The sequence below is a fragment of the Paralichthys olivaceus genome, chromosome 7 (assembly GCF_024713975.1).
Source record: "Paralichthys olivaceus isolate ysfri-2021 chromosome 7, ASM2471397v2, whole genome shotgun sequence".
NCBI classification, from domain to species: Eukaryota; Metazoa; Chordata; class Actinopteri; order Pleuronectiformes; family Paralichthyidae; genus Paralichthys; species Paralichthys olivaceus.
Window position 1 is genome coordinate 6,725,491 of NC_091099.1, and position 17,383 is coordinate 6,742,873.

At 39.2% G+C, this 17,383-nt stretch overlaps 3 protein-coding genes across 3 annotated transcripts; 2 read left to right on the top strand and 1 right to left on the bottom strand.

Moving 5' to 3' along the window:
- The first annotated feature begins 223 nt into the window (after positions 1-223).
- Positions 224-4,134, top strand: LOC109639887 (protein FAM180A). The gene is made up of 4 exons (XM_020103584.2): positions 224-523; positions 2,291-2,388; positions 2,483-2,822; positions 3,452-4,134. The coding sequence occupies exons 1-3, from the start codon at positions 445-447 to the stop codon at positions 2,810-2,812; spliced, it is 507 nt and encodes a 168-aa protein (XP_019959143.1). The 5' UTR covers positions 224-444; the 3' UTR covers positions 2,813-2,822; positions 3,452-4,134.
- Positions 2,841-9,636, bottom strand: slc23a4 (solute carrier family 23 member 4). Its single transcript, XM_020103583.2, has 12 exons — positions 9,440-9,636; positions 8,452-8,586; positions 7,837-7,994; positions 6,728-6,887; positions 6,359-6,540; positions 5,911-6,031; positions 5,635-5,791; positions 5,294-5,547; positions 4,978-5,142; positions 4,782-4,890; positions 4,597-4,692; positions 2,841-3,682 (listed from the first exon to the last, which is right to left on the bottom strand). Exons 1-12 carry the CDS (start codon positions 9,485-9,487, stop codon positions 3,420-3,422), a joined length of 1,848 nt encoding a protein of 615 aa, XP_019959142.1. The 5' UTR covers positions 9,488-9,636; the 3' UTR covers positions 2,841-3,419.
- Positions 9,637-12,504: 2,868 nt separating this feature from the next.
- LOC109639915 (intestine-specific homeobox-like) lies at positions 12,505-14,553 on the top strand. The gene is made up of 5 exons (XM_020103638.2): positions 12,505-12,920; positions 13,010-13,066; positions 13,159-13,307; positions 13,998-14,111; positions 14,310-14,553. The coding sequence occupies exons 1-5, from the start codon at positions 12,557-12,559 to the stop codon at positions 14,397-14,399; spliced, it is 774 nt and encodes a 257-aa protein (XP_019959197.2). The 5' UTR covers positions 12,505-12,556; the 3' UTR covers positions 14,400-14,553.
- The last annotated feature ends 2,830 nt before the right edge of the window (positions 14,554-17,383 follow it).

A 17,383-nucleotide genomic window follows, 5' to 3' on the forward strand; every position in this document is an offset into this window, starting at 1 on the left:
TTAAAAGAGAAGATGAGAAAAGATAAATGAGAAAAATTAAAAAGTGATAGTGATGAAGATGATGCTGTGAATAGGTTGAGGACAAGTTGTCATCAGCCGGTGAAAGGTAAGAGCAGAAGACTGAAGCAGACGACTGAAGCTGATGAGAACCATTCAACCAGCATTAAAATGCTTTCAGCTGGTTGTCAGAGAGAGAGAGGGGAGTGAGAGGGAGTGAGAGGGAGAGAGATCAGATGTGGACAAGAGGGGGGGGTGGAGAGAGAGAACACAGTTGTGCAGACAGACGGACACAGAGAACAGAAATGATGGAGAAGGAGTAACGCAGCGGTGTTAATGTGAGGCTGCAGGTATGCACCGTAAAGGAAAGCACGCTGGGCGCTGACAGGCAGAGACACTAGATCCAGAGAACTTTTCTACAGCCACTGGTACGACACACCGGACGCCATGTTTCCTTTGAGAATGGTCATCGTGGGTTTTCTCTACTGCAGCATCAAAATCTGTGTCACGCATTCGCACACTAAAAGTAAGACTCAATGTTAGTTTAGTTAATATTAGATGCAAAGAGTTTAGTTTCCGCATGTGATGATTTTTTTTGTGTGTTCAATTAGAGCAGGTAGAATATCTAGTGGCAGTTGTTTATTATTTGTTCATTGTTGTTATTTGATGCTAAAAATTGTAAGATTTGATTGTGGATTAATCCCAGTGATGGTTTGAAATTTATTTATGTGTACGTCTTAGTTAATGTAGATTTTTCAAACGTTAATTCTGAGTCAGATGTTTAAATAGATACAATTAAACTTTTTTAAAAAATCCTACATAGTTATTGGATGATTCTTTGCTGAACATTGATTCACAGCAGTGGAATATTAAACCAGCAAAAGAATGATTCTTATATTTTAGTTTCTTTCCAAACTTCAGTGAAGCTTTCACTGAAAACAAGAAAAACACAAGGATTGTGTAATCATGTTTTTGCCAGTAGAATGACATCAGTGTGTTTATTCAACTTGAAAACATTCCTAGTTCCCACCCTTCAAAACTAAATAAAGTATGAACCAATAAAAGAGAAGAATCACTATTCATGGGTTTAAAGGTTAAATGTCTTCATTCTATCTATAATCGAATGCTGTTAGATCAGATATGAACTTGTTTCTACTTGACAACACAGTGGCAGGAGTCCAAAACTGATATGAACAGGAAGCTAGTGAATGAAAAGCATCTTCATTCAGACCAGCTCTGTTCGGGGAATGTTTTCGGTTCCATCACGACCTCAAAAGACACTATAGACAGAGACAGTACAACAACTGGGGTGATGTTTGGATATGGGCTAACTCCATAGGAAGTTAAGTCTGTTTGAAATAATGAGATTCAAGTACTACTAAGGAAAACTTTGCCATGAAAAGCAGGAATCATCATTGCCCAGTTGGTTAACATATTCCTTGTACAGTTTACTGATGAGATGACTGAATATGTCCAAGTTCCCCAAATAATCACCTCTTGTTAGAAAAACTGGAGCTGCCGAGCGAGTGAAGTTTGCCGGCAAAAGATTTAAAAAGCACTGTGAGAGCAAAACACAGAAATCTCATAATCCTCATTAGTATTTACCCTTCTAGAAAAAAACACATCCGCAGGTCATGAACCATCAGTATCAGTAAAATTACAGCCTGGGACTTAAGGGTGTTACTTCAGTATAATTATTTTCCTTTTCAGTGATGTAAGAACACAGCATTTGAGTCACGTCTAATTAGATTCTTCCTCATGATCCAACGAGGGGGAGGGTTTTTGATTTTTATCTTTCTTTGACAGCACAAGCTCTGCTGTGACTAACTCCCGACTCTAAATTGTGATTTTAAGGAATTCTGTGAAAATGAGGCTGACTTTCTACGCCCATGCACTGCATGTTGAAATCATCTGGAACCTGCTGTAAAGTCCATGTGTTGCTCCTCCTTTGATTCCTCCACCGACTTTGAAGTTGGGGTCATGTCTCATCGCCTGCAGATAGAAGTCGTCTGTGCGGTCAGAGGTCTCAGGGTTGGACAAGTACAGTGTGTATATCATAGACTAGCTGCAGTATGTGTCAGTGATGAACCTGGGTGTCACATGTGCCAGAGAGTCAGTGTGAACCAGAGACACCTGCATTTCATTGAACATAATCAATTGTGAGTTTGTTATTGTAAGTTATAGAGGCCTTTTGGGTCTTTCACAGTAAATCACAAGACAAAGGGATTAACCTGAAGGGAAGGTTTGTGTTTGACATTGATTTTCTCCGTTTCTGATTTTCTGTGTCTACCAGCCCTGTTTCCAGCCGCCAGCAGAACAGAAAGAGGGGCTGCCAACATGGTGAACCCCACTTTCTCCAACTCCATCGAGGATGTCAATCTATTATTTGAGGTGTGTCTATTAACAAAGACAATATCAAAATAAGCAAAACCTCAAGATAAAATTATCCGTAATAATAATTTCCGCTCTCCATTTTTCTGGATAGATCTTAATGACCGGCATAAACTTTGAGGCCAACGGAGAGTTTTCAGTGAGAGACGCTGAGCTGGCTTCTCTCCGCAAAACACAAAACCTGGAGGTCATCTGTGAGGAGATCATTCCCAGGAGGCTAACAGACATTTTTAGGCTTGTCTCTGGCCTTTCAGATCACACTGGTCCCCTTCAACAGGATGACTTCGAGCGCACTTTGCTGACCTTGGTGTACATCACCCAGCAGATGGTCAATTCCACCTCTGAACGGCAACGAGACGTCTGGGCAGAGTCTTTTGTCAGCTTGTACAAAGCCATCAAGCAGGATCTGATGGGAACAAAGTGAACAGACACAGGTACTGCCACACAATGGCTCTGTGTTGGAGTTTGTTATTTTAATAGCCATGTAGGAAAAAAGATCAGTGGGTCGTTCTGGTTTATGTACTGAAGAGACATAAGCCTGGATGCTGACGGCTAAAAAGAGCCTGAGAGGAAGGTACTGTCAGAAAGTAAAGTGCATGGACTGATAACGAATAATCATTAAAATGTGGACTGTCACAGCAACAATTGATTCAAACTTGAGGTACTATATATATATATATATACATGAAACCATACATTGGTTTTATGTTGAATGTGGTACTGAAACGTCACATAATGACTTACATTCACATGTCTTTTCAGTGTTTGTTCACTAGCACCAGGGGGTTACCACAAGACTGATACGTGTAAAAGTAGAGAAAACTAATTGTACAGCCATCATTATTATGCCATTATTATGCAAGCTGTCATCTGCAAAAGTCCCCTCGAAAAGTCATGTGAAAATACTTTGCACCTCATTTGTACAGTACAGGGTCTTTGACAGAGGACACAAGGTCCAGATCGAGCTGCCTCTGATGGTATTGTTTTTGGACAAATCCCCCAAAAATGGCATGCTGGAGCGAGAACTAAACTCACAGAGAGACTCCAATTATGATCTGTGCAGGTTCCGGGTGTCCTGCCAGCGGCTGCTTGGGCTTGGACTCCAGAGACCTGGTATCTGCTCCGGATTTCTCACCGGGGGGGCAGAAGGGTATATACCGGAGCCAGGACGAAGACGACAAGTAGGAGCTGATGCCGAAGGGAAGATTGTAGACTTCTCTGCTCTCCAGCGTGTTGCAGGAGTCGTCCTCGTGAGCCTTGTTCCAGGCGAGGATGCCTCTTTCATGCTTAGATCCTGTTGGACATGAGTTAAACGTGTTTAATCATACAATGAAATCATAATGGATCGGGTTCCTCTCTCACACTTGCTTCCCTGGGAGAAATGTTTGAAGACAATTGTTCTTACCAACAACACATAATCTTTTATTAAAAACTGTCTTGGAGCTAAAAGTGACTACCCAAGAGGAGATTCAGTTTTGTAATTTTGAACACTTGAAAAGTATGTTCAGTTTTGAGATGCTTGCACTTGATTATTTAAATTCTCTGCTATATAAACACTTCTCCAGCACAATTCAGAGTCAAATACTCTAACCCCTAACACCCTAATACTTTTTGCTTAACTTAGCTACTAAATACTTTCAAGTTTCAGTTTAATTAAACAAAAATAATACACAATGTTGTGTTATTACAGGTTTTTTGATGTATCTGTAATTGTCCCTCAGTAAAGTTTTTGATGTCACTCTCTAACTTCTATGCTTCAGCACTATTACAATATTTATATTATAACAGACCTTATGACTTCAGAAAAAATGGTTGTCTAAAAAAAATGGTTGCTTTTAGAAGAACACCATAGGGACATTTATATATAATTTTTCCTTAGTCCGGTGTTGGTGTGTAAGTATTAATTGAGGATGTGCTGACTCACTGCATACTTTTGTAAACCTTGTCCCCAATTATAATTTTTAAGCGAATCAACACAAACTAATTAACCATGGCCCCTAAACACTCAGCACTCAGTCACTTGATGGGAGATAATGATCCACACTAAAATGACGTGTGACCCTTTTTATGCCCTGTCATATATTTCTGCTGGATCTCTGGTTCTAAATTCAGTCACAGAATTGTGGTTACTGCCATTAATGATCAGATGTTAAAGATAATAGGATATAAATTACCTAGAAAATAAAAAATACAGTAACAATTCAATACCTGGTATTGTGTTGTCCAGAATGAAGCCAAAGAAGCCTCCTACAAACATGCTGGTTGTCAGAAGCACCAGCAGCACCTGGTCCACTTCTACCACACCTGGACACAACACGATACAAACATTTTAACATCTGTTCCAAGAAATAGCTTCAGAAAAAATACTGATTAGTGAAACTTTACTAACAAACCTGTATCGATGGCTTTGGGGTTCTTCAATATCCAGTTAGGAATGACCAGGCCAGAGAACATGGAGAAGCCAAAGATGAAGATGTTTCGAGATGAGTTCATATTTGCATACTGGAAAAGTAGGAAACAAGAACATTTTAGTGCTATTGTCGTGTATTATTTAGTCAATGGAGATGTCTCGGATGTTGTTGTGTGTACCTGCAGATTAGATACTCCTGCCGCAGAGATGACCCCAAACATAACCATGAACATTCCTCCGATCACTGGTGAGGGAATGGTGGTGAATACGGCGCCCACTTTACCAAACACACCCATGACGACCATCAGCACGCCACTCGCTACAATCACCATGCGACTGCCAACCTGCAAAATGAAGACAGACACGTTTTAAAATTGGTTGTAAAAACATAATATTTTGCAGTTTAGCTCAGAGATTCATAAATATTCTATATATTTTAAGAAGAAAAATAATAGTCATGGTAGCAAATATCTTCCAATGTGGAGGTTCAATTACCTTTGTAATACCAAGAGCTCCAACGTTCTCGCTGTATGAGGTGGTACCATTTCCTGTTCCCCAGGCCCCAGCCAGCAGACAGCCTATTCCCTCGATACCGATACCCCTGTTGATGGCGTGTTTAGGTGGAGGCGGAGCCCCAGACAGCCTGGCACAAGCATGGTAGTCCCCGACGGACTCTATCATGGAGGAAATCACACCAGCGAGGATGCCAACCACTCCTGCCAGGCTCACAGTCGGCACCCCCCACTGACCTAAAGGAACAGAGAATCACACAGTAAAGTGTGTTATTCTTTTTTCTATTCTGCTTTACTATTGAATGAGGAATTGCGACGTCTTACCTGGATATGGAAAACTGAACCACGGAGCTCGGCTCATCACATCCCCCTTTAGATCAGTGCGAGCCAGATGACCGTACAGGTTCGGATCAGCAGGTAGCACATTGCAGTTTGTCAAAATATAACAGATGAGCCAAGATAAAGTGATTCCAAGCAAAACCTGTAAACACGTCGGGAAAAAAATTACTTTCATCATTTTATCAAGAGGTTTAAAGTTAAATGCATAATTTATTTGGTAAGATGATTACTAGCGAATAAGAAAGAGTGTTTGATACGCACAGGGAGAATCTGAAAGACGTAGACACGGGAGGTGTGCAGCTTCTTATCCTTGCTGTATGTAGGAAAAGGTACAGGTATGTGGCGGAGGTACTGTGAGAAGAGGATGATCAGTGCTGTGGTCCTGTGTGAGAGAAGAGTTCAATGTTACAGGACTGCACCATATGCCGTGCAAAGAGAACTTGGAGAACTCTAGAAAAGGGAGGAAGCAGATTTAACACATCCTATAAAACATAGTTATGTTAAGAAAACTGCATTAAACTGGCACAAACTCCTTTTTCCACAAAGTAAAAGAAAATGATTTTATTACTGTGACTAAAGCCGGAGAAAGTTTTATTACTCATAACAAAATAAGACATTCAGAAATAAAAAGATTATAATGGCAGACTTGGAATTGTCTGATGGAGCACCAACACTCCCAACCACTACAAGCTCTGTGAATTTTACCCACATGGTAGAGATGCCCCAGTGGTTGCCAGCACTCGTGCCGGCTGAGTCAAACAGAGACAGCCCTATGAGGGAGATGGTTGGAGCAATGGTGAGAGGCCCGATGAAGCGCATGAAGAGACCGATGAGGCCGGAGAATCCGACAAACACCTGGAACAACGAGCCCAGCATGATGGAGCCCTGGAGCTGAAGACACAAAAAGGATGACAAAAAAAAAAAAAAACATAAACATAAACACTTACTACACTTACTTACTAACTTCATTTGCTCCTTCAAAATTGATTTACAGGCTTTGTAGGGTCAGAACTGGTTGATAGCCCTTTATTAATGAACAAAATAAGTTTAGAAACAAAAAATAGTGGGTTTTACATACTGCTCTCATCCGACTCTGCCACACATCTGTAAATTCTGGAGAGGTGGAGTTGACCAGGCTCGCATTTTGGGTCCAAGCGGGGCATTGCCACTCCGGCATGGACAGCATTGCCATGGAGGGGGCCAACAAGGTGAACGTGCCACCTTGAAGAATGGGCAGCCTGGAAATAAAGATGGTAAAGCTACATTAATTCACATCAACCTGTAGCAGAGGCAATATTTCCTTTGGGACAATTTCTTTATTTACAATAACAAGTCCATCCCTCACAGTCAGACAACATGCATTTGTTGTGGAAAGCATGTTAAACTCAACGGAATAAATACACATAGCCAGAAAAAATCTTTTATTAAAGTAGATGTGTAGTGTTTTCATCCAAAGGGACACAAATAATTAGAGTTGTTTTCTGTTAGTTTCTCAGGAACATTAACAGCGACATTAAACAAACCAACTGTTTTTCTTACAGCTGACCTCCAGTTATTTGGAGAGAGACAAGAAAACATCAGTGGTTCTATTGCTGGGGAATGTGGATTTAGCAAGAACTAGATTCCAAACATAATAAGATGGAAATTCTTTCCCTAATCCTGCTGTGACACAGATATTCAGCCAGGCCGGGTCTGCACACATTTAGTGCAAGTTCCGAAAACATGGTTTAGTTTTGTAGTTATTGAAAAACCAAAACAACCAGATCATGTTGATTCTCCTGTGTTCCTGTATCTGTGTGCAAATATTTGTGTAGGTTCTTATTATTCAATACTCTGTGAGACTTTCTCTGCATTAGATATTATTCATCAGGCTGTGACTTTAAGATGCACGGCCAAAGTAGAGTAAAAAAAACCTATTATATATATATTAGATACAGTTCAAAAGAGATTAAGAAGCAAATCTGAGAGGTTGTTTTGTTCTTCTCGTTAATTCCACTTTAATGCTTCCTGCTTTAATGCTGAATTTCTCTGTGAAAGCACAAACCGGCACGGCATGAAAAAAGCTTAGCCAGCGAATTAATGCGTATTAATCTTAGACGGAGAAATCACTAACTACCATCATACCAACTTTATCACCTCAGCTTCCCACAAGCAACTCAATGACCACTTCCTCCTTCGCTTTCTCACCTAATGCCAAAGGTGACCTGCAGGAGAGTGCAAATTCCAGAGACGAAGAAGATGGTGCTGATGAGGTGGCTTTGTGTGAGGCCGTCATGTTGCAGACACAAGCCCTGAGACAGGATCAACGGGATGGCGATGATACCTCCGAATGCAGTCAAGCAATGCTGGTAGAGGGAAAATAACCATAGATACATTTATTTAACGGCTGCTGCACGAACGGAAAAAAAAATTATTTGCTTTCAGGGGATAATTTGCATGAACAAAAAGGTAAATAAGACATACCGCATTTTAAGCTATTCTACACTGTACATTACTGTGTAAGAGCAGTAAGTGTAAACTGCATGCAGAAGCTCTTAGACTGGTAAGATGGCTTAAACTGAAAAGGGAAATGTGCAAATATACTGTGAGTCAGAAACTCAGAGCTGCTAAGCAAAGAAAACAAACTTGCTGCATCTCTATGTGAAGCAAATTTTCACAATCAGAAACACATGAAAAGAATAAAAACTGTGAAGTAAACATCAGGCCGAAGCTCTCATGTGACAGTCATGTTTGCACTGTTATGTAACAACAGAAACAGTGTCACATACAGGCTCCTGATCAGGACACGACTTGCTGACATACCTGGATCCCTAGAATGATGCACAGGTACCACGGGGGTACATCTGTCACACAGTACGCTAGCTTATCTCCGTCCTCGGAGGAGTCCAGGTCATCTTCAGTTTTTGCGTCGGGCAGTTCACAAAAGCGTCCTTCAAGCTTCAATCGATCAGACAAAAACATGCATGTGAAATGGTGGCATGTGGGTTTTGCATTGTGGGATTCTGTTGTTCTGTGAAATGGGTCAAATCTCACAAGAGAAACCTACTACAGAGTTTAAGCATTTGTTCATTATAGTAAGGAAGTGTGGTCAAATGCCTGTGAGCTCATGACACTCCAGCAGCCGTACAAGAAAATTAATGATTTGCACAAGACATGGATTTTCCTTCATTACGTCTGAGGTATTAAAGCACTGCTTTGTGAACTAAAAGCCACAATCAGATGAGTTAATTCATTTTTAATAGTAAGAATACATGTTTCCTTTCAGGCCTAAAACAAGAACTCTTGCAATAAAAGTTAATGATTTGAAGTTCTGAAGATTATTTCTATTTATTCTTCAAAGTATCATTGATTTTGGACTGAAACCTGAAACCACAACAAGTGAGACTGCTTCCTCTACGTTTCTCCGCCTAAACAGGGATTTTGAGCTTCGAGGAGCTGGAATGTAAACACGTATCCATGACAATACTCTGCTAGATCATCTATGTGGTGTCAATTATTAACTAATATAACATTTCCAATATTCTCTGGAGTACTTAAACATAAAGATTTAAAAAAATATCTAAATCTATGTTTTATCCACTACAGGGATGAGATGAGAGACAAGTCACCAAGTCATAAATTCATGAAAAGTATTTCACTGGATTTGTTTATGATTATAATGCTGGAATGTGATGATCAACTTAAGTGGATAAAACAATAAAACAGTGTTTTACATTTTTTAATTGTTGTGAATAGTTTTATTAGAAAACATTTACTCAGAAAACAATCATTAAATAAAAGTTATACTCACTGCAAATGCATAGTTGTCAAGACCATTGCTGTCCTTTTCGGGAGCCATGCTGCAGCCCACAGCCTCGGATGGCAGTCGTCTGGGCAAGAAAACAGAAAAAGGGAAAACAACCAGTCAGATGGGAGTGGATATGAGCACGAGCCTGGCGGAGAAAGGAGTGAGCTGGGATGCAGGAGGACGGCGGGGGTGCACAGTCAGAAGGAGCAAAGTTCAAACATGAGATTGCCGTGCTTGATAATTGAGTACCACCAGTAGCTCATGTGAACCAAATTACAACAGTAAAAGCAACTGACCAAACAACATCTAGCAGGCAGGAGAAATTCCTCTAATTTTTTTCTCTTACGCCCTCAAACACATAGATTTTAATCTTATTGATAGAATCATTTCAGAGGCTTTAAAAAAAACACAAAAAATTATGTATCACTGAAAGTTTTGTAAGGTTTACTACAGCCAGAAGCTTTCAAGACAGTACTTACTATTTTCATGCGGTCTGTTGTTTCAGCTCAACTGCTTTTCTTTTAACTTTAATACCAAATATTTGTTTTGCAAGGAGTCATTACCATGACTATCACGAAGCAGTCATTGATGGTGGTTAATGTTCGGTAAATGTTAACTTAATTTCCTAATTTACCGTAAAGCTCTTCTTTTACGTAAAATGATATTAGATTAAATTGGATTATTACTCTAAATTAAGAGTTTGATAGCAGCCCACATCTACTTCATTAAGAAGGCCTGAAACTGTATTCCTATAGCAGCAGAGGGAATTCAGAGTCACACACTGTTGGCATCCGGATCTGGGTGTATTTTCCTCTGTTACAGGATTGATAATCTGTATCACTCCTTATTCCAAATGGATGAACCAGGTCGCGAACTGGCAGCTGCACAACCGAGAGGAAGCAAAAACAGAAATTATGATTTAAAAAGCAAAAGCAACTCCTTAGGTATCTTTTTAATATGTTAATCAACTTTAACATTCTTTTCATGGTAGGTTTTAAGAGGGGAGCTTGGAAATAACCACTAGATTAACTAGATAGGAGTCTGAGCTCACGTGTAACTTAACAAGCAAAGAGAGAACCAGTGCTTTGACATCATGAGGTCTCCTGGGTGCATGTGACTGTGCAAAAACACTTTTTTCATGTAGTGATGAAGTCTTAAGAGTTTGGGCTATTTTGCTGACATATAAATGTAAGAAATCAGTTACAACATTTTGTCTATATGAGTTATTTCCTCATACTCTGAACCAGAAATCTCCAAACCAAACTTTACAGTTGTATCCCAATCTGTCTTCTTAAGGGGGTTTTATGCATTTAACATTTTTAACATCACAAAATCTGAATTTTTATGTGTACAGAGACTGATTTGATGCTTTATAAAGTTATAAGAACAGATTCCCTAAATTACCTTAGTTAAATTATTTGCCCCAGAAAACATGAATTTTATGACGTTATCCACAGTTCAGTATGATCTGGAAATGTATGCAAATTCTGGAATTTTTTACAAATAAGATATTTTAGTTAAATAACATTTGTTTATACAGTCTTGTTAAAGAAAGGTAGGACCCTTCTTTCTATTAAACTACAGCCTATTGTGTCCTTCACATCAGTTTTTATGTCAGTCAGCAACTCCGACTCACATGATCACATTACTGTAAGCCGCAGAGACCGAGTAATCAATCTGCTGCAGAGTGACTGAAGGGAGTGAGGGGAAACATCTACAGATTAATGTGTTGCACATGTAGAAATTGAATGGTCTTTAAAGGCACCTTAACTTTCCCGAATGACCCAAATGCTGCGTAATACCCATTCTGGCTATTCTTTGTCATATGCTTTATTTTTTATTTACTGAATGATTAATTAGTATAGGCTCTTATGCTGTAGCTTATCTATGTAGAGTTTGGCTTTTTATTTTTTTTATTTTTTTTGTCCTTTGTGATTATTGTCTTTCATGCTTATGTTTGTATTGTATGTTCCGTTTTTTTATACTGTGTGAAGTTAAATATTAACATAATTTAAAAAAAAGAAATTAAATGGACTAACTGAACATCGATTTCCCTGAAGGACGAATGTCAACAAAGGAAAAACAAGAAAATCTGCATTTTCTCTACAAAATGTGTTTTGATCATCAGTTTGTTAAAAACGTTGGCTGAGGTAACAGCTGATTTAGTTTGCTGTAAAATTCCCTTTGAATTACAGTGAGTGTTTGTATCCTGTTTAAATACCTACTGACCACAAGTGACCCAAGCAGGTCACGTTCTGTGACTCATTGGTGACGAGCGAGGTGGAGAACAGCACCACCTACAGGATTTACACTTGTGTTGCAATGCAAATGATTTGTTTTGTTTATGTAATAACTTGCATCACAGCACCTATAGCTTTCTGCTGCTGTGTGTGAGAAAAACGAGTGTAGTGTAGAATTTTGATTTCTATTTCCACTTTTAGATTATATGAATGCTGCTGAATACATATTAAAGCATTAAAGTCAAGGAGATTAACACTGTATTTATATAAAAACATCATTAGTAAAAAACAATTATGTAATTACTATTACATGCTGTGAAAAAGGCCTTTTTACAAAGCCTGATCCTTGATATAATATACAGTAGGACATCAAACCACTAGATGGAGACATCCTGAACTAATTAAACATTATCTCCCACACCACCGCCAGGAGGCACTAACGAATCGAGCTCTCAAAGTCCCCAGGAGGTGAACTTGAGTGTGAGAGGGCAAACTGAGGCCAAGAAGATAAGGATTTGTCCTCCAATAAACCTGGTGATAAGAACTAGAGGCAGCAATTTAAATATGTATTCAGGGTTTAATGTTGTCTCGGTTGTCAATTCTACAAAACCACAAAGACTTTGTCTAAAACGTACAGTGCAAACATTTGTTCGTTTTTTACAACACATAATGTGTATAAGAATAAATGTGTCTGTGAGGAGCTGATAAGGGCAGATATGACATCATAGAGCATGTTCCCATATTGACAAGGAACACACCTTGAATTAACAGCTCCTGAGGGACACTTGAAACCTTGACATGAATGGATTCTGACTAGGTGTTCTTAGAAGTGCATGCTATTATATGCAGCCTCTGGCTCCTCCCTCATGATGACCATGTGATGCAGTTCAGACACAGGCTGACAGGAGAGAGAGGACTACCCCACTGTCCTCACCTTACACAAGGAGGACAAGAGGAAGAAGAAGACATCAGAGAACAGGGGAAGGTTGTTTTTTTTTTAAAATCTTCTGAAGTATATAAAGTCATTAACGGTGATAAATCACTGGAAATGTGGAACAGAGGAGATGCAGAGAAAGACTCCTGCGTGGATCAACAAAGGGATTCTCAGCCATGCAGAAAATTATCCCATTCCATCGAAGCGATACTGAGGAGGCCCACGTGTGTCCGGAAAGAGAAGAGAGTTCACCGTAACTGGTCCGTCATCAAGGAGAACACCGGAGAATCTACACAGCACTCATGTACAGGTATGTTTGCTTTCTTTAAAACCCTGTCTGTCAAACATGTATTAAAGGTTGGAAATATGATTCCAAATATATCTTATCTCTGTCTATAGAAACTCCTCAAATCCGACTACTTGAAGAGTCTCCGAAGGCCACCTCCGACTGCATCAGTGAGTATCCTGTGTTAAAAGTAAAAGAGGAAGAGACTGTTTGGATGCATAAACGATGCTGATGATAAAGGCGACCATCATTTGTTTTACAGGCCGGAGGAAGAAGAGGCAAACCAGGGTCACGTTCACACAGTTCCAGGTGAAGGAGCTGGAGAAAGTTTTCCAGCAGACTCACTACCCAGACGTCAACACCAGAGAGCAGCTGGCCTCGTGTCTGCACCTCACCGAGGGACGAATACAGGTAGAGACACATACAGCTCTGGATTTGTGATGGTTTCAGTGTTTGTTGGTTTTATAAATCAAGATTTGTCAGTGTCAATGTATTGATGAGTGACTTTTTGCGCCACACTCATGTAAACCTTCAGAGGTGTGAAATCTATACAGAAGCTTTTTTTCCTTTTCCTATTATTGTGGCTCCATCCACATACAGCAATCACAGTTATCTTAGTTGATTACATTCTAACAAGAGTCCAAACCTTAATCTAGCGCTGGTAACAATTCAGAGAATGCTTTCAAACAACTGCCTGATAGTATGAAATAGACTAGAAGCATCAATACACTTACATATCACTACCTGTTAATGATTTTCTAATGATATCTGTATCCTTTGTAGTTTTAAAGGCCGCAGGCAGGTTTCTGTAGCGCTGATTGACAATTCACTGACTTGTTTGTGTCTAAAGACATTTCAATTTCATTTAAATAACCAAACAACATAGGCATATATAAATATATCACTGTAACCTACTTGTATATATTGATTCAAACCAGGTGAATTTTTAACCTTTAAAAAAAAGATTTGTTCTTGAATGAAAGTTATATGAATCCAGCACTATTTTTACTTATTCTTTTTATTTTTTATAACAATGTATATTATTGGCATTGGAAATATTGTATGCATGTGTAAATGTTGGTGTTTTTGTGTGCGCTTCAGATTTGGTTCCAGAACCGCAGAGCCAAATGGCGGAAGGCCGAAACTCTGAAGGACCTGGAGCTGTTCTCCAGGCGACACATGCAGTCCGCTGGTCATGAGCTGCAATATTATGAGGTTTTAAAAACACTAAACCTTTAAGTTAATATAAAACAAACAAGTTGAAATGTCCAATATGTGGGAATCTCTAATTAAATTGCTTGACTGGACAAATAAAATGACACTGACTAAAGTCGTTATCTAATCGTAAGATTAGAATGAATCACTTGATGATCAGTTAGTTATTTCTCACAGATTTCTCTCTCGCTCTTACAGAAGCCCCAGCTGCAGCTGATGTGCTGGCTGCCATGTTGCCTCCCTACACCTCCTCACCTCAGGCTGTTCCCCAGAACGACATCAACATGATACACAAAATGACTTTGGTGTCTAAATGTCCACCTGAACTAAAGTTTGCATGTTTTGCATTTTGTTAATTTACTGTTCATATTACCATTATCTGTCTGTCGCCCTTTCACATCTTACTCTGTCCTATTACATAAAAGCCTAAAAAAACCAACAAATAAACATCATTTAAAGTAAAAGATGATGTTCAGTGTTGACTTGGCTACTGAAGCATTCAGGTGTTGCCTGGTGATAAGTCTGTGCTGATGTATCTGTACAGATCAAGGTTTGAGGTCTCTCGGCATACTTCTTGGTAGAGAGCTGTTTGTGCTGTTCTATTGTAAAGGAGGGTTTTTTTCATGACGCTACAGTTCCTTGTCAAAGATAAGATACAGCGCTGCCATAAACTGTTTGACTTTCTGGCGACGTGACTTTATTTTAATTTTGCCTTGTAAATAGAGTTTATTGGCAGGTCAGCTGGGTAATTGACAGAACTTGTCGAATAGGAGCACAGTAAAAAAATATATTACTGTAAACCTCCTAAAATCTATATTAATAAAGGAAATCTTTATCCATTTGTTGAATCAATAGCACAGATAAAGGTAAATGTATTTCAAAACCTCTCAGTACTGTCCTCCATTCAGCATGACACCTGTCTCTCATGAGCGTGATACACTTCTGTGAGGTGACACCGTCTCCTTCTTTCTGAGAAGTGTTACGTGGGCAATTTTGTCCAATAATTACCAATTATAATATTGATAACACAGCGTCGCCTTCCCTATCACTAACATAACTAAACTGACAGTGCCATAACTGATTAGGTTTAACAAGACTCTGATGGGCATTGTTGAACTTTTCACCCCGGCCATGTCTTCCTTTATTGTGTATGCCGCCAGATAAATTGTACTCCTGACTGTGGGGCCGGGTTGAAAGAGGGCAGAACAAAACAATGTTGGTGGAGAGCATCCTTGACCACGCTTGTGTCAACATACGTTTCTCATAAAGACAGTGATTACAAAGTGACATCTATAGGACTGGATTTATGATATACATATGATATTCATTTGGATAGTTTCAATATTAAAAACCAAAAACTTACAGTTTCCTTCGATCATTACAGATTTTTTTTTTTATTATGTCAAAATTATTATTTCAATAGCATCATTGGTCAAAAGATCCATACATCTACAACACATGGGTATTGAATGGTGCAGGAGTCTGATATTAAACACATGGGATTCACTTTGAATGGACTCAAACCATGTTGATGCCATGACATAGACAGAGTCATAAATTCATAGAAATGACTAAAGGACTCTATGAATATTTGAACATTTGCTTTCTGTTCTGCATCATCAGTGGTCAGGAATATATTTCATTTTTCAAATGTCACATTTTGAAGTAAAACAATGAGATGAATGAGATGTTCGTTGGCTACTAGTGTCCACTATATATATCTCTTTTGATTCAATACAACTGATATGTCATAACGTCTATGCTGTCAGGTTGTATGTACAGGGAAGACTTAGATACATACCCCCTTTTCTAAATGCTGTAAAGGGAAAATTTGATAGCATCTAGTGGTGAAGTTGCATATTGCAAACAACTGAATTTCTCTCAGCCATGGAAGTACCATAAGACAATTGTGTAGGAGAACCTAAGGTGGCCTCTCTGAAAGGCCTTTTCTGCAGCCAGTGTTGTATTTGTCCATTCTGGGCTACTGTAGAAAAATGGCAGACACCATTGAAGAGAACCCATGCCCACATTAAAGGGCTTCCCCCAGGTATCAAAAACACTATCATTCCAAGTTACAGGTTTTACGTTGTTGAAAATAATCTTTCACTTCAATAGTTCCACCTAAATACTTCATTATTATACAGAAATGAAGCCAAAATATCCTTGATCCGGGTGCATCCATCTTGCACTTACAATGTTGTTTGGAGCCAGAGTGTATTTACCAGTGCTTTGTCCACCTAGTGAATTATTCCCAGCTGTCAATCATGACATTTCAACCCATTCTCTTAACATCAAATAACTAATGAGAACCAAACTTTAAAAACTTGAGCACTGTACATGCATCAGCATGATACGAACCACCTAAATGACAGAAACCATCTTTGAGAGAAACTTTGATTCCATTTGTTGGTCCATGTCCCATCAGCTAACATGGAGGTGTGGAGTTTATGACCTATACTGCAGCCAGCCACCAGCAAACAAGATGATTTGGCTTCACTTTGGGAAATGCCGGGTTATGATTATGTTTTCAGACTACTGTGTCAAACATAAAGTCAGTCCATCAACTTTAACTTTGAAAGATGTGAATTTGTTGAGATGAAAAATCCCAGAGATGATGCAAATTAGAGACGATAATATTCCACCCCGGAAAAACTGAGCAGATATATTTCAACACGTCATGGTATACATGTTATAGATGTGTGTAACTAAAGCGTTGTGGAGCATTTATCGTCTATGTATTCGTTCATTGTGGATATTGAGTGAGTTACAGTAATGTGCTTTTCTGCTATATAACAATTCAAAATGTCTGCTGTGATTTAAAGCCTTTTTTGAATGACATTGTTTTTATTTTAATCTATAGACGGACAGACGGATAAATAGATAGATGGATGGACAGACAGATAGATTGATAGACAGATAGATAGATAGATAGATAGATAGATAGACAGATAGACGGACGGATAGATGGGTAGACAGACAGACAGACAGACAGACAGACAGACAGACAGATAGACAGATAGATAGACTGATGGATAGATGGATGGACGGACAGACAGACAGACAGACAGACAGACAGACAGACAGACAGATAGACAGATAGATAGACTGATGGATAGATGGATGGACGGACAGACAGACAGACAGACAGACAGGCAGACAGACTGATAGACAGATAGATAGATAGATAGATAGAATGGTATACCTCCATGTGGCAGACAGGTGGCGCCCTCGCTCCCATGAATAAGCAGAAATGATGCTCAGTATTTTGCTGA

Excerpts from the sequence above, each read along its gene's own strand:
- LOC109639887 (XM_020103584.2), top strand. The coding sequence starts at position 445 with ATGTTTCCTTTGAGAATGGTCATCGTGGGTTTTCTCTACTGCAGCATC. Across the intron at positions 524-2,290 it reads CACGCATTCGCACACTAAAA|CCCTGTTTCCAGCCGCCAGC; the intron begins GTAAGACTCAAT and ends TGTGTCTACCAG. Across the intron at positions 2,389-2,482 it reads ATGTCAATCTATTATTTGAG|ATCTTAATGACCGGCATAAA; the intron begins GTGTGTCTATTA and ends TTTTCTGGATAG.
- slc23a4 (XM_020103583.2), bottom strand. The coding sequence starts at position 9,487 with ATGGCTCCCGAAAAGGACAGCAATGGTCTTGACAACTATGCATTTGCA. Across the intron at positions 6,541-6,727 it reads GGCAGAGTCGGATGAGAGCA|CTCCAGGGCTCCATCATGCT; the intron begins GTATGTAAAACC and ends TTGTGTCTTCAG. Across the intron at positions 3,683-4,596 it reads TCTGGACAACACAATACCAG|GATCTAAGCATGAAAGAGGC; the intron begins GTATTGAATTGT and ends CATGTCCAACAG.
- LOC109639915 (XM_020103638.2), top strand. The coding sequence starts at position 12,557 with ATGCAGTTCAGACACAGGCTGACAGGAGAGAGAGGACTACCCCACTGT. Across the intron at positions 12,921-13,009 it reads TACACAGCACTCATGTACAG|AAACTCCTCAAATCCGACTA; the intron begins GTATGTTTGCTT and ends CTCTGTCTATAG. Across the intron at positions 13,067-13,158 it reads GGCCACCTCCGACTGCATCA|GCCGGAGGAAGAAGAGGCAA; the intron begins GTGAGTATCCTG and ends TTTGTTTTACAG.